Source organism: Diabrotica virgifera, chromosome 5 (genome assembly GCF_917563875.1).
Source record: "Diabrotica virgifera virgifera chromosome 5, PGI_DIABVI_V3a".
Taxonomy (NCBI): Eukaryota; Metazoa; Arthropoda; class Insecta; order Coleoptera; family Chrysomelidae; genus Diabrotica; species Diabrotica virgifera.
In genome coordinates this window covers 9,058,424-9,075,775 of record NC_065447.1, presented here as the reverse complement: position 1 = coordinate 9,075,775, position 17,352 = coordinate 9,058,424, and the positions used below count along the sequence as shown (strand labels likewise).

General features: G+C 33.5%; 1 protein-coding gene across 1 annotated transcript in view; it reads right to left on the bottom strand.

Moving 5' to 3' along the window:
* LOC126884928 (BAI1-associated protein 3) overlaps nucleotides 1-17,352 on the bottom strand; it is a 368,259-nt gene that overhangs the window by 248,348 nt on the left and 102,559 nt on the right. The window contains exon 4 of the mRNA XM_050651279.1: nucleotides 14,735-14,951. Coding sequence (XP_050507236.1) covers nucleotides 14,735-14,951 — 217 coding nt within the window. The remainder of the gene's footprint in view (nucleotides 1-14,734; nucleotides 14,952-17,352) is intronic.

The following is a 17,352-nucleotide window of genomic DNA, read 5'->3' as shown; positions in this document are numbered from 1 at the left end:
GCCAGCTTAAGTAAAGCCAATCGATCTGCGGAAGCCATGAGTTATTTACTAAGGTCAAATCAGCTTTCATGGAATATGAAATTCAGAATTTACAAGCCTATAATAAGACCAACAGCGATATACGGATTTGAGACATGAATGTGAGACCAAACAACAAAAGAAACAGTAAGAAGATGGAAAAGGAAAATACTCAAAAAAAGAATGTGTGTGTACTTTGTACGCACGTAAGAAGTTATACTTCTATTATATGATTTAAACGAAATTAATATACTTTTTATTTATATTTTATTTAAATATTAAACTAATTTATACTTACTACTTCTCAAACATTTTTATTCAAACAGTGCCAAAAATTAAAATAATAAAAAAATAAAACACACACAAACACATTAAAAATGCCACAAATTTCTGAACATTAATTGTCGGAAATCTTTTTAACTAAATACGTATTTTCTGAAAATAAAATTATATAATAAATATACTTACAATCATAAAATGTATAAAAAAAATAAAAAAATATAAGTTTTTATTGGGATTCGAACCAGCTATCAGCGCGGTTGGTATATTGGGATTCATTCGCCTTAAACGCTTCGCCACGGAGGCAATGTGTCATTATGTGCGAAGATCGACTAACTAAACGGATTAAGCTTTTGACATTTTTGAATTAAATTAAATTATTTTGATTTTGAATTGAAATGATTTAGAATTGAAAAAATACAACTCAACATAGAGTAGAAAACAATATATTAGGTGAACATTGATAGAAATTTTGATGGTAATCAAATTATGTAAATAAAAGTATTACATACTATGTATTTTGGTAGGTTCAAATAGGTAGGTGCCTATGATACATTTACAATTATTACGTACCTGTTGCTTTTAAAAACTATTTAAATGTCACTACAATTATAAACTTTTTTGTTTCTGTCCTCACAACAATAAAACTAATATATTATACATTTGTTTACCTTCATATTGAACAATTATTTATTTTTGACAGCTCATTTCAACACCCAATCAGAGCCCGTATAATGACTAATACCATACTGTCGGTGTGCGCATGCGCGCAGATCAATATAAATTCACCCTCAATCTCAATCGCGCCTAAAGAAGTATAACTTCAAAAATATTAGGTGGGAAGAGAACAGAGGACGGGTATATAAGAAGGACAAATGACGAAGTTTATTATATTTACAAAGAACCACAAATACTTAGCGTAATAAAATCAAGGTTACAGTGGCTTGGCCATAAAGAATGAATGAACGATAACAGAGTGGTCAAGAAATAGCGTGGAGAGTACCAGATTACAAAAGAAAGAGAAGAAGACCACGAAAGTGATGGAGAGAGGCGGTAGTAGAACACCAAAAAGAAAAAGGAATAACAGACTAGAAGAAGTTCACAAATAATAGAAAGCTCTGGAAAAAAAAACAACAAAGCTCTGGGCCTCTGAAAATAAAATTTCTATCAATATTCACCTAATATATTGTTTTTTTTACTCTATGTTTTGTTGTATTCTAATATTTCTTTCAATTCTAAATAATTTCAATTCAAAATCAAAATAATTTGGTTAAATTCAAAACCGTCAAAAGTTTAATCCGTTTAGTTAGTTGATCTTCGCACATTATGACACACGGTCTCCGTGGGTAAAAGTTTAAGGTGAATGAATTTCAATACTAACTGCGCTGATAAGCGGGTTCAAACCCAATAGAAACTTTTATTTTTTTTATACATGTTATGATTGTAAGTTTATTATATAATTTTTTTTCCAGAAAATACGTATTTAGTTAAAATTTTTTCCTACATTGTTCAGAAATCATTTGTGGCATTTTTCAATGTGTTTGTCTGTGTGTGTTTTATTCTTTTATTTTTTTAATTTTTCGTATTGTTTTAATAAAATTTTTTGCAAAGTAGTAAGTATTAAAATTAGTTTAATATTTAAATAAAATATAAATAAACTGTTTAGAGTATATTAATTTCGTTGAAATTGTAACGGGTAGTTCTTTTAGGACGACAGACTCAGTAAAACAACACAAGTTAAAAATAAAGTAAATATATTAAAGATAATTATATACAGTTTAAAACAAATAAAATAAAATATAATTTTATCTTCTGCAAAGGAAAAACTATTAAATTTTATTACAGTCATCCGATCATAATAGCAACATTAACATAATACGATAAACCATATTATATACAATAACAACAGCAGCAGTTAAATCAACATAGCCCTATATTCCGATCCGGAGATCATTCCTCGCTACTACCGCGTACTGCGATAACTTAACGATCGTGGCAAGACCCCACGTAACTACTGTGGCGTCCGCCTAGGCATAGTTCCACCTCACAAACGGTGCATCTTTGCCAAGCCAGCTAAAGCTCGTTCAATACGCGAGCAGCAGCTGTTGACTCATGGTTAGTTCAATACGCTACCCACGACTCATCTTCTCATTCTCCTGGTTCGCCTTAAATATGCTCTCGCTGCCACTACTCCTTTGATTTCCCCCAGCGGTGGTATGAAGAAGGAATGCGCAAACATTAACACTCCTCACTCCTTCGGTCGTCTCTATGGTATTGCAGCTCATCGCTTGCCGAGGTGAGGTATCATATCGTTACAAAATCATATAAATAATAGAAGTATAACTTCTTAGTATACAATAAAAATGGTGACAATATTTTCGCTGATATTTTCGTGCGTACAAAGTACACACACATTCTTTTTTTAAACACGTTTATATATCAGATATTAGCCATTTTTTCAGAATTTCTCCGGTATAGTAAATTTGATTAAATAATTAAATGTGGTTCTCTTTTATACAGACTGTACAGAAACTTTTTTTTTTTCAGTTTATCCAAAAAGATATTTTGAAAATTTTTGAATGGCACAAAGGAACGATCTTCTCAAAAACATGTTTTCGTGATCGAGTTGTTTAAACGAAGTATTACGCCGCAATAATCACATAAAACACCGCAGAAGCGTCACATCAGCTAATAACCCGTCAACCAGAATAACGACCAACCAAAGAAATTTGAGTTTTTCGGAATGAAAATCGTCTGCAAACCAACAGCGGCATTAAAGAAAATTGCTGTGTTTGTCACAACTGTTTCTGTATTCATTCGGGACAATAATGCGGCTTAATAAAGAGTTCATTTTCAGAGAAAGATATTGTTCCATTCCATGAAAAAAGTAATTTAAGCCCTCTTTTAAAAGCGAACAATTTTTTGCGGGAAACAATATCGTCGCGTTGAGTTGGTCGTCTCCCAAACTTTATAAATGGTCTGAAAGGGAATTTGCGTATTTCACCAAAGTAGAATAATATGTGCTCTATTTGGTTTGAATTGAGTGAGTACTAAATATGTAAAAGTAAGTAGGTTCAACACAAAAGTTCGAGTTCTCTTCATCCACAGCTTGATAAAATATAAAATTTAAGTATTTTTCAAAGACCTAAAGGGATTTCTACATTTTTTTAATTATTTTTAATCAAATGAAAGCTTATTTTTTTAGTAGCGCAATTTGAAAGTTTAATCTCATTTATCATCATCAATGACGTTACAGCTCTTCGTGAGTCTTTGCCGCGTTTATTATTGCCTTCTATGTTTGTCGATTTCCCCATATATTTTCTCACTGAATCTTTCCGCCTTTTTCTAGGCTGTCCTACAGACCTTCTTCCATCTGGCCTTTCCCAAAACACATTGTTTATAAGGCGATTGTCGTTACTGCTTATCAGTGGCGACGCGTGACTTTTTCTAAAGTGTTACCAAAACCAGATATATTATATATTATCTATATATATAATGTATTTTATAAATATTTTTATATATACAGTGTTCCCATACAGCAAAGTTTGTTCGACTAGACACCGTGAATTTTCAGCTTGCTATTAATCAACTTTTTTTTGGTACGCGCGATCCAGGTCTATTATAAAAATAGATGAAATAAAATTAAAAAATTAAAAATTTAAGAAATTATATAAAGTATCTACAAACTAAAAACATATTTGTTGTTTTTAGGTAAAATATGTATTATATCACCTTTATACTTTATTAAAAAATCCAAATTGTATAATTAGTATACTAATCAGTACATTCATTTGTCATTTTTAGCCTAAAATATTAAATAATTTTTATTTTATTGATTACACACTACAATGTACTGTATAATCAATATTATTATATGTCATATTATAATAATGTTGTTAATTAATATATTTCGACAAGTAATTAAAATCGATTAATATGATTAATATAGGATAAAAAGGTATAGATATATTATCTGTATAATAAGCAAGTACAGTTACAAGTTATAAACTAATAATTAATAATGCATATTATGCAATAATCGAATCCAAAGGGCCGGTACGGTTAACTAACCGGAGTTTAATCGAGAAAATACCGGCCCTAAGAATAACAGACTTCATAAATGGAATTATAATTATTACCTATAATTATAATAATAATTAAAATTGCATTTATTAAGTCTGATATTCTTACGGTCGGTATTTTCTGTCCCGATAGACACCGGCCCTACCTAGTGTCACCAAATTAAAATTTGGTAACACCAATACGCGGTTTCAGAGCCATCGTCCCCGCAAAATTTTCAGAGACGATCCAGTCAGAGATCCTACTATCGTTGCCACTCACAGAAGTGGTAAACGGCGCGGCGCACGGTAAGGGCACAGTATAATAAATATGGAACCTCTTTATACTGTGGTAAGGGTGTATTATAATAACGTGCAACCGATTTTACATAAACTCGCTGATATTTTCGTGCGTCTAGTTGGCTATTTTACTGAATTAGGTAGATACTATTAACAAATATTTCTATTTTTAAAAAATATAAATGGAATTAGTTCATAGTAGTCATAAAATATTTATTTACAAATTTTAACTGTTACCAATGGTAACAATGGTTACATGGACGCTTCGCCAGTGCTGCTTATCACATGCCCTGTCCATCTGAGTCTATTAGCCTTAATATATCTGACTAGATTTTCCGTTCTGAATATAGACTCTAACTCGTTATTATATATTTTGTATTTTATATGTATTTGCACCTCCATTCGTTTGTCACACTATCTCTGCGAGGACCATATATAATTTAATCTTATTATTGTATTAGAAAACATTAGCCAGTGAGTTTTTTCGCAAATATTCATTTGGAGTATCTTTACATTAATTGTTTTTGCATTCTGCAAAATGCATTACTATTGCGAAAGATCCAATTAGATACAAGCTCGTGGTAGAGAAGAAACCCATAGAATAGCTAAACCAGTTAAAATATGCTTAATGAATAGAATAACTGAAACCAGTAGAACATATGGACTAGATATAAACACCAGCAAAACCAAGCTAATGATCATCAGAAAGCAAAACATAACTGGAGTAAATCTGTATGTGAACCAAATGAAAATTGAACGTGTCTCACAATACAACTATTTGGGCACTATAATCAATGAGTCGTGGGACAATACTCAAGAGATTAAATGTCGCATCGGAAAGGCAAAGAGTGCATTCTTGACTAGGAGCTCTGTGTTCAAGAGCCATGACATCACTCTAAAAACAAAAATAAGGCTCCTTAAATGTTACGTGTACTCAGTGCTTTTATACGGAGTAGTAACGTGGACCTTGAAGGCGGAAACTTTATCGAAACTTCAAGCTTTTGAGCTATGGTTGTACAGAAGGATCCTGAAGATACCATGGACAGACAAAGTCACCAATGAAGAAGTACTACGAAGGATGAACACAACCGCAGATTTAGTCAACATCGTGAAGGGCCGTAAGCTGCAGTACTTAGGGCATATAATGAGAAATCAAGGCAGATACGAGCTACTCCAGTGCATTTTACAAGGTAAAATTGAAGGAAAAAGGGCCCCAGGACGAAGAAGAATATCCTGGCTTGCTAACCTGAGAACATGGCATAGAAAGATCTCAACACAACTATTCCGTAGAGCAACTAACAAAGTCATCATAGCCAGAATGATCGCCAACGTTCGGAACGGACAGGCACCCTAAGAAGAAGAAGTTAAAATATCTAGTTGTAGATTTATCAAGTTATCATGACCAAACCTTAGGGTAAGAACAGAACAAGTGGGTGGAGGTGGAGGTGTAGGTCGCGGTGGATGCTACTAATTAAGTCGCGGTCGATGTCGACAGCACATAGCAAGGAGGTCACCTGCGGTGTCAGTCGAGCTAGAACCACTATCAAGTAAAGTAGTTTAATGAAATTTAAATGACAAAAAGACTGTGCTTTTGCGATGTTGTGTCAGTCAAGTGATGATAGTGATGAAATATCAGCTGTAAATAATCAGGTCCTCCTTCATATTTCAAAAATTTACTGTATTTAATTACTTTAGAAATTCAAAAATAAACTGAACACAAAAAAGGGATTAGGTATATAAAAAGTATCAACTCAGATAGCGCAGGTAATGACAACTTGGCTTCGAACGGACCAATCACAGGGAAGCATCCTTGGAGGCCGCGCAGTAGACATCCATGTAAAACAAACTCATTTTATTTTCAAAAGCATCGATGTAAACCTCCTGGATGGCATCGCGCTAAACCTCCACCGCGACTTAGCTGCTCTGTTCGCTTCCATTCATTACAATGTGTTTGTTTTACATAGATGTCGACATCGACCACGACCGAGACCTCCACCTCCACCCAATTGTTCTGTTCTTACCATAAGAGGACAAATAAACAAGCTCGCAATCATGTCCGGGATGTTTGAGAGGTGGTCTGGAATAACCCATGTATGAGAAGAATGTATGGAGAGCGAAGTTAGAATTTATAAAATTTGCATCAGCCCTGTTATAACTTATGATATTGAATCGAGATAAGACATCAATAAACCCAAAAGCATGCTGGGAGCAAGCAAAATTAAGACACTAAGAGCAATAGCAGGGAAGACAAGAAAGGATAGAATACGAAACAACATCATCAGGGAACAATGTGGCGAGCAAGATGTAGTAAGATGAGGTAGGCAAAGACGAAGAAAATGGTTCAGTCATGTAAAAGGAATGGAAGAGCACATACTACCTAGAAGGAAAACCAGCTGGCAAGCGCCCACAGGAGAGACCACAAAAAAATGGAGAGATAGCTGGCGGCCTACCTCTCAAGAAATACTTCAACGTCGTCGAAATTAACAGATCGACAGCCCTACAACAAGTATAAGAAGAAGAAGATCTTTACATTCAAAGCAACGAAAAATCTAAAGAACTAAAAGATTTATGATTTTACCAGTATCTGATTCTTGATATCGACATCATCTTTAATCTTTAGCAAATATTTTGAAATGTGTGACTTTAATTTACATTTTAAAAATGGATAATAAACAAAAATCATTTCACCTACGTGTTAAATATACTACGTGCTTTAATATATCATACAATTAATCAATGTTTGTGGTGACTGCATCAAACCCATTGCACTCTGTACTTTAAAACTTTTATGTATACTGTAGAATGATTTATTACTAATTGCACCAACTGTATATTTAACTCGGCTGTTTAATGTAAAAATCGAAATTTACTCGGCAGAGGCGATAGCTTTATTGTATTTCTCAAATGACATATATATATATTTTAACACGCAACACCTTGTATTTCTTGATTTATTGATAAAATAAAATTTGTGTTGCCACAATTATGGTAAATTATATCAGTGTTTGTACGGGCGTGGTCCGATAAGTACTTAAATCTACCATCGTGTAATACATCCTTATAGACAACGTTTGTCAAAATATTAGCCAAATCGGACTCGCAATTTTGTTTTGACCGCCTGTCTAAGCGGGCGTGTTTGGGGATTTTAGAAAAATGACAAAAAAAGCAATATCAGTCGGTGATTCGACTCTTGTTTTTACAAAGGAAATCCCACAGCGAAATCAAAAAGCGCTTGAATGCTGTAAACGGTGACTCTTCTCCTTCGATGGAAACCATCAAATCACGATTTAGTGAGTTTTAATCGTTAAGTACTAACATCTAAAATCAATGACGTAAACAATAACTAACCGCCTGACAGACGGGTTTAATATTTTAGTGGTAATTTTTGTTTTTGTTAAATATTTTAATGCAAAAAATATCTCGATGACTTACTCAAAGTATTGATTATCTAAATATCACAGTAGTTAATCTAGTTTTTCTGTATTTATTAAAATAAAAAACATTTTAACAAGGATGGAAGGATTTTTTTACTCCTGAATAAAAGTGTGAATAATTAAAGAACCTTAATAAAAAATTATAATTGAGTTAAAAAAGAATGTGTGTGTACTTTGTACGCACGTAAGAAGTTATACTTCTATTATATGATTTCTTAAAAATAAATATACTTTAAACAGTTTGTTTTAATTTTTTTTAAACAGCAAACTAATTTTGTGCTTACCGCTTTCAAAAAAAATAAAAAAAAGTATAGGATTGCACTGGATTCGAATTCACGACCTCTCGATCTCTGGCCGAATTAGTCGAGGCATTGAAGCACAAAAAAGGCCTTACTCTCGATTTTTGGCGCAGTAAGACGGATTTTAATGCAGTTTGGTGCATTGGATTCGTGAGAATGTCAGGAAATTTTGTGAACTATTGTAATGAATAAAAAATCTGAAATTGCATTTGTGCATAAGAAAAATTCGTTTCAAAAGTGCATTTTGAAATAGGCAATTATTATAAATTTGCAACCCGGTAAATAGTTGGGCAACATCCCGATTAATTATTTTAATTATTTTTAATTATTTGTAATCATTTATAAGTCCATATAATAAGAGTCAAAGATGTCAATAACCATTAATAATAAACAAAAAAAATTTCCTTATGTGGGAATCGAACCGAGTACTAACAGGTCCGTAGCTAAATACACATACCACTAATCTACGCAGACACTTGCTAGACAACGGCGATATTAGGTATAAACAAAACAAATTGGTAAGTAAAAATTGTAAAGAAAATTACTACATACTTAAATGTATTATAAAATTAATACATTCCTAAATTTTTAGAAGAAACATACGTAAATAGGTATTATTAATATCTATTAATGTTACTAAATGAAATATAAATATTTTGACGTTTCACAATGTGACAATTCACTTTTAACTGCAGTGCCTTAAAATTTTTAAAGCATCGGTGCTTTAAAGTAGCATTTTTAACGCTCCTATGGAGTGCTATAAATTGCATTTTTAACACGTTTGTAGAAAAATATACTTAAAACACTAATATATTCTTTCCACACCTTTTCTGGACTGATAAATACATAAATTAAAACATTTAGTAACGAACTCTATACTGCCTGTGTGCGCAGATTACTAAAATTTCACCCTCAATGAAATCGCGCCTAAAGAAGTATAACTTCAAAAAGGCAGTATAACTATTAACTAACCTTTGTTGTTTCTCTTCCCACAAATTTTAAATCGCATCAACTATACATAACCAAACCGTCAACCGTCCACACCACAGCTGTGCTACAGCTGCCATATTGGATAATTTTTGACATTTCATTTGAACATCCAATCAGAACAAAGTTATAATGCGCATGCGCCCGGATCGTAGGTTTTAACATATAAAAATTCACCCTCATATCGCGTGTAAAGAAGTATAACTTCAACAAAGAGTAAGAAAAATGAAAATAAAAAGGTTTTTAAAAAATGTTAAACAAAAAAAAAACTGACAGGTACAATAGTCAGTACAGTGTAGCAATGGCAGTCAGTGGCAACATTTTCATCACAAATTGATTCCACTTCGCTTATGTCGTCTTCTACCTCATCAAAACCTTTCAAAAGAGTTTCTTCAGGGTCTGTATTCCCTTATTTGATGTTTTTTGACGAACTGGGGCACATAATGTGTAATGACGAATTGGGCACAAACACGTCTATTATACGGAAATCACATTTTGAGCCTAAATATCTTTCGAATAACAACGTGCCGCAAATTGCCGAATTCAATACTACTGAAGAACAACCCAACTTGAAAAGTCATAAACGGGTGACCTTCAAAATTTTCGAGAAAGAGAAAGCGATGCCATCGCTTTCGACAAGCGATGCCGTCTGAGAGACGGGGTGTTAGTACTTAAGGGTTAACGTGGTGGCACGTCGGCCTTTGATAGGTCACTCCCAGGTGCCCTTAAAACGGCTACCACTGAAGATAACAAGAAATCAATGATCTCGTATTGGTAGACCGCCTATTGAAGGTGCGTGAGATAGCTGACACAGTAAGCATCCCAAAAGATCTCATTGGTCATATACTGCATGAAATTTTGGGCATAAATAAGCTGTCGGCGCGATGGCTGCGCATTTTCTAACTTCGAATAATACAACCATAAGACCATTTCAGAGCAGTGTTTAACTTCGAATAACACAACCATAACATCATTTCAGAGCAGTGTCTGATGCTGCTTAAGCGTAATTCAAATGAGTTTATACGTTGCTTCATAACTGTCAACGAAAATTGGTTCCACTAGTATACACCAGAGTCCAACGAACAGTCGATACAGTGGACGTCACCCCGTGAACGTTCCCCGAGGAGGGCGAAGATTGCCCGATAGGACGAAAGGGCGATGACCACCATGTTCTGGGATTCACAGGTGTTCTCTATATCCACTTCCTGGAAAAGGGTAAAAAGTTCACAAGACTTTAGTACGCCGCATTATTATCCCGATTCGACGCCGAATTTTAGCAAAAACAGCCCCAATTGGGGAAGAAAATATGCTCTTCCAGCATGACAACGCTACGGCTCACACCTTCGCCATGGACATGGCCAGATTGGTTGAATTTGGCTACAAACTGCTGTTCAATCCAACGTACTCTCCAGATTTGGACTGTGCGACTTCTTTTTGTTTCCAAACTTGAAAAAGTCACTCACCGAGCAGAAATTTAAGCCGAATAAAGAGTCTATAAGCCTACTTTGCAAACCTCGAGAAAAGGTATGTTTCAGACGGGTTAAAGAAGGTGGAGCATCGCTGGGTCAAGTAAATCGAGCTAAAAGGAGACTACGTTCAGAAATAAATCGCCACTTTTTTTTTAATTTTCGTCTTTCTTTTGAAGGCTAAGTACTTATCGGACCGCCCTAGTATCAGCTCCAGATATTGTTTAGACCATTTTGCAGATTTTTGTGATAAGAAAAAATAGTGTTAAAAAAACTGATACCTTTTATCGATTTGTCATTGCGTCTCTGGATGTATTTCAAGCACACAATGTTTTTGTCATATACATATATAAAATAATTTGTCAAACACGAACGCGGAAATAGAGAATCGATTACTTGACTGGCTGCTACGGAAATGATATACCCAGAAAAGGCAACAACTCTTCTTGAAACTCGTTATATATGTATATTTGCATTTTGCGGTTGGTTTTTTTGAAAGAGATTCTGTCAGATAATACACTTATAAATATACTGCTCTTGAAAAGAATCTGTAAACACATTTTAAAAATCGACCAATAAGAAATGTTTTTTCACACCCCCCTTTATTGACTACTTTTTTCTTGCTACTTTTTATATAATTTTCTCTTATAATTTGTTATTGTTTTATGTTTAGAATTTTGAACATTTTACTATCTCTTTATTTTCAAATTTCTTTCTTGGCGTTTATAGAAGTATTTCAATACTCTAATGGGTATACCGACGCATTCTTCGTATATCCTAGACCTAACATGTCACCAACATAGTGGTAATCCACAGAATCGGAAAAGAGAGGGAAGTCGTGAGCACAATATTAAAAAAAAATAATGTGTGTGTACTTTGTACGCACGTAAGAAGTTATACTTCTGTTATATGATTTCAACGAAATAAATATATCAAAAATGGGTAACCATTTTCAATGTCGTTTCAACACGAAACTACAGCCGCATCATTATTCTAGTCCAATCAAAGAGTGCAGCAAGCACCTCTACCGGTTTCGAAACTTATCAGTCTCTCATCAGGAGGCACATATGCTGCTCTCTCTGACCCAACTAGGACAAACACCGGCGTGCAGTCACTGATTGAAACGAACGAAATGGCAGGGATGCCCTAGCGGCAACTGCTAACAAAAACTAAGTTTTCAATCTAATAGCACATAAAACAACATCAAAAGATGCTACTCTACATCCTACCAGATTGAAAACTTAGTTTTTGAAATAAATATATTTTAAACAGTTTATTTTTATTATATTTAAATATTAAACTAATTTTATTATTTACTACTTTTCAAAAATGTTTAACAAAACCAAAAGCAAAAAAAAAGAATAACAATTGTCCGCATTTGAACCCGGGACCTCTCGATCTGTAGTCGAATGCTTTACCAATGACCCACGACGGCACTATTTATGCGGTTTCTCGGACATAATGACAAATCACGGTAACAAATAGACGAAGTGAAGTATAAATATAAAAACGTTTTAATAATACTTATTATCCTACTCCCGAGGAAGACAAATCCAAAGACACAAAAATTATAATAAATATATTTACTAAAAACACTAATATATCCTTTCCACACTTTTTTTGCACTGATACATACATAACTTGAAAGATTTATCAACGAACTCCAGACTGCCTGTGTGAGCATGCGCCCAGGATAAGAAAATTCACTCCCAATCACGCCTAAAGAAGTATAACTTCAAAAAACTTAAATATCGCCACATATTGAGACACGATAAGTGCCCTCTACTACAATTGATGGTGTAGGGGAAAATAGAGAGTAAGCGGGGGCCAGAGAGGAGAAGACACTCGTGGCTTCAAATTCTCTGGTAGTAGTTTGGGCTCACATCGGTCGAATTATTCAGAAGTACCGTAGGCAAGATCAGAAATGCCATATTAATAGCCAACGTTCGCAATGTACAGGGCACTTGAAGAAGAAGAAGATGGCGAAAGCTTTTTTCACTCTCATCCAGCTCTGTTTAAAAAGCACAAACACACAATATTCTAATCAATAACTATACTAATTTAATAAAGTTGGACTATATAAAACTCTAAAAGTACCTACTACTTATACAGATTCTTTCCGATGCATGATTTTTAAAAATAATAAAAAAATACCCACTACACCTTATTTATAAAAACCATTAACTTTAAAATCCTGTATTTCTTTAATAATCCTAATTAACGCAAAAAAGCCATTTTACTGTAAGCTTTCATTTTATTGCGCCTTTTTATAGGCCTCTTTATAATCTTTTAGTACATCAGCAATTCCACTCACTGGAATTTTGCTCTTTATTCCTACTCGGGATGCAATATTTCTTGAAAACCTTTTCTTATTGTATTATTGCGGATCAAAGTGAACATAGCTTGGAAAAAGCAAAACAGCACATTTTTATTGTTTTTTTAAAGTCTCTTTAATAAAGTTGGTTCAGGTTCAGTTTTAAAAATTACAAAAATTACACGTTTTATTCACAAGAACTGTTAAGTATATTTTGAAATTTATATTTATAAAATAAGAGCAAATTACGTAATTAATACCTTTCACACATATAACAGTATATACTGTAGCAGGTGGTATAAAATGTTCGTAGACTGACACATAGATGGCACTACTGGTATTAAATCCATATGATTTTTAGTCAGCCCTAAACTTCAAAAGATGAGTTTATAAATTTGGCAGCTGTCGAGCTATAAGTTTATGAGATATAGCATATTGAGTGAAGCCACTTTTGTTAGTTAAAAAAAAATGAATCAAAAGGAATTTCGTATCTTAATAAAGCCTGCTATTTGGCGAAAAAAATTTGGAGACCAACGCTAAGCTTGATAAACTCAGGCTCAGCAACATTTTTCGCACTTTTAATTATATTGGCCAACCATATTAGTCCTGGTTACTGGACAATTGTAAAGGCCATAGTCCAAAAAAATTATAAGAAGAAAAAGTAGTATTAAGGTTATGTTATTAAAAGGTAAACAATTATATGTAGTAAATAAAAGTAAGTAATAAAATGAACTGCTACAAGCAAAATACAATTAATTAAATTTACTTTTGTATAATAATTGCATATCAAAATTGTGGAGCAACATATAATTTTTCTTCTTCATTGACAGTACATATGAAATATACGTCAATTTGACAATTTCAATTGACAATATGAATTATTCAAGAACGTTGCAAGATTTCTCCGCTATTCGAGCACGATTGTTTCTCGTATCCCCTCCAAGTACTTGCACACGGCGAATAGCATCAGTATTTTAGGATGCGCAGGGTATAATATTCATGAATTGAAAGAGACTTTATGACTTGACCCATAATATTCATGGACTATCTTGAAAATGGAAAACCATTAACAACGACTATTATATTCCGTTATTAGGGCGTTCAAAGGACGAAATTGCGAAAAACAGCTCTATTTGAAGAAGATGAAATTACTACTTCATCAAAACAACGCACTGTGTCATAAACCAATAAAAACTATGGCAAAATTACATGAATTGGGCTTGAAATTGCTTCCGAAGCCACAGTATTCACCAGATATGGCTCCCACCGACTACCACCTATTTGTGGACCTCAAGAGAATGCTTGCTAGAGAGAAATTTAGCAAGATGTAATCGCCGAAACTAAGGCTTATTTTGAGGCTAAAGACATATTATATTATAAAAATGGCATTGAAAAGTTGTATGACCACTATATTCGTTGTATCGCCCTCGAAGGTAACTATATTGAATAATAAAATCAAATATTATCAAATAACAAATTTTACATGTTAATCCACGAACTTTTCAGCCCAACGATTATTTTGAGAGGCTTGACGAATTCTAATTTTTTTTTGAGCCAAAACAAAATCAAAAACACTCACCGTATTTGCGATGGTGTAAAGCATCTCGACATAAAGTTTCTGCTTTTCGTCGTGAGATAGATTATAGTCAATCGGTGAAATTCCCAGGTCCGGTTCGGGAACTGGGGCTTCAGATGTTGAGGCATCTGACAGTTTCAGTAGATTTAATCTTTGGTTTTCTTGTTCCCAGGCTAGAGCGGTAAAACTTTCGAAGTACGAACAATCAGTTTCTTGAATTCTGAAAATAAAAACAAACTATTTATTTATGAAGTTTAATAAACTTCAGTAGTTCTGAGATATCTTACCCTCAGATATCCATCCGACACTGTCTTTTATCTATATTTAATAAACCCCTAAACTTTTAAGGAGGTAGGCGCAAAATGTTCGTCCAATGCTATTTAAATGCATACATTTTCTTTAAATCCTAAGAATACTAAACATATTTTTGAAAAATTTAAAGGTAGAATGAAAGATTACATTATTACCGAGTGCAGAAAATTCCTTAGAATAAACAAAACGTTTATTTTGAATGAAAATCATAATAAATTTTATTTTTTTTACCTCTGTAACTTATTAAAATAAACATTATAGAAGTTTTTAGGATATTTCGACCCTCGGTAATAATGTAATCTTTCATTGTGCGTTTAAATTTTTCAAAAATACTTATTAGTTTTCTCAGGATTCAAGAGATCTTCAACATCCTTCGAAAAACCCACATTTCAAAGGCTTATATACGCCTCATACTTATAATTTCGAGAGTCCATGTTTCCACTCCCTATAGAAATATGGAATGAACGAATGTTTTTAAAAATTGGTATCGGATATCCAAGGATAAGCTAGAGTTTATAAGGAACTTTTTCATTCTTTGAAAAAATTCCTTATAAACTCCACCTTATCGTTGGATGTATTTAAAAAAACCGTAGAGACTAAATAGCACAGAAATTAATGGAGGATAAAATGGCAGAAGAGTTAAGAACATTGGAACAAATGGAAACAAACCATACACATTAAGGAGTACCAAAGGTCAAAATTATCCCATAGAAATTCGAAAATTGATGCAAACAAAAATATTAACCAGGAAATATGGCAAAATACAGAACTAAATAAAATAAAAATGTAGTAAACAACCTCACCCAAGAGTTGAAAAGAGAAATATATTCAATACCTAAAAGACCTGAGACCTGACAAATTTCTTCTTGAAACGTTTCAGGGAGAAGAACAAGAGGACGGCCACCCTTAGAGCAGCTGAAGATAGATACCAATGGAGAAAATTTATTAGGAGTAATGGAGGAGATCACGATCCTCAGTAATGGGGAAACGACAAGAGAGAGAGAGAGAGAGAGAGAGAGAGAGAGAGAGAGAGAGAGAGATTTAATCTTAAATTTAGTCTTAATATTAACACTTTATAATTTTTTACCGTGTAACTTGCTCATATTAATATTAGTATAGTAATAACCTATGAAAGAGTTAGATATACACCATTTGCACCTTTAAAATGTAAAATATTTGCCTTTAATTAGCAGAGTTTAGGGCAAACTTGTAAAAGTTAAGACTATAACTTACTATTAAAACAAAGAAACGTTCTATTTAATTTACATAAAGAAGGTTCTTGAAAGTTTTTTGTTGAACTTTCACAAAAGACCAATAAACTTTCAAACTACAAAATAGCGTAATATTTCCTCACAGAATCTCACTATAAACAATATTGTGTTTTTACAAAGCTTTCTTTCTGTCTAAAAGGTGCTTCGTATTATTAAAAACTGTGTTTATTTCTACGACAGAATAAAATTGTGTGAACTTACAAATAATATGTTGATAATACTTTTGGTCTATTTGTGACATTATTCCTAACAGAAAAATCCTTTGGCACTTACAACCTACAAAATTAATCAAGACATGTTATGTAAAGACTTTAAAACGGGTTCTCTAACTTTCCCTGCTCGATTGTTCTTCACGTTTATACCTAAAGGTGTATGAATACCTCCCAGTAATAATGATAAGATAAAGTTTAATGAAATACAAGATCAATGCAGTATCCAAACGGGCTTCTTTTTTCGGTGTAATATTAGGTCTACCTAACGCTGGCACTTACATTGGAGAATTATTCAAGGTCTTCAGCTAATCGGAATAGTTCGCGAATTTTCTTGAGCCATGTTTCCTTTCAATCCCTCTGCGGACGTTCATTTTACCTTTTGGGATAAGCAGACAAGTTTTTGTACGATAATTTATAGAGGCATCATTCTACTCAATATGGCATATAAAGTGTTGACCAACGTATTGTACAAAATACTCCTCCCATACGAAGAACAAATAGTGGGAGGATATCAGTGCGGTATCCTCCTAATAAATCAACCTAGAGTTCGGTGTCGACACCCACCACATATTCGTGGAAGACGAATGAAGACATTAAGAAGACAGATATGGCCTCAAAAATACATAGAAAAATTAAATTGACTGTCTACAAAACACTATAATACGACCAGTGCTAACATATGGTTCAGAAACCTGGTCACTTACACATGATGACCAAGACCTCAAACGTTTTGAGCGAAAAATCCAAAGACGAATATATGGAGGCATAAAAGAACAAGGTTTGTGGCGCAGGCGTTATAACTTTGAGTTGTATAGAAGTTTTGGAG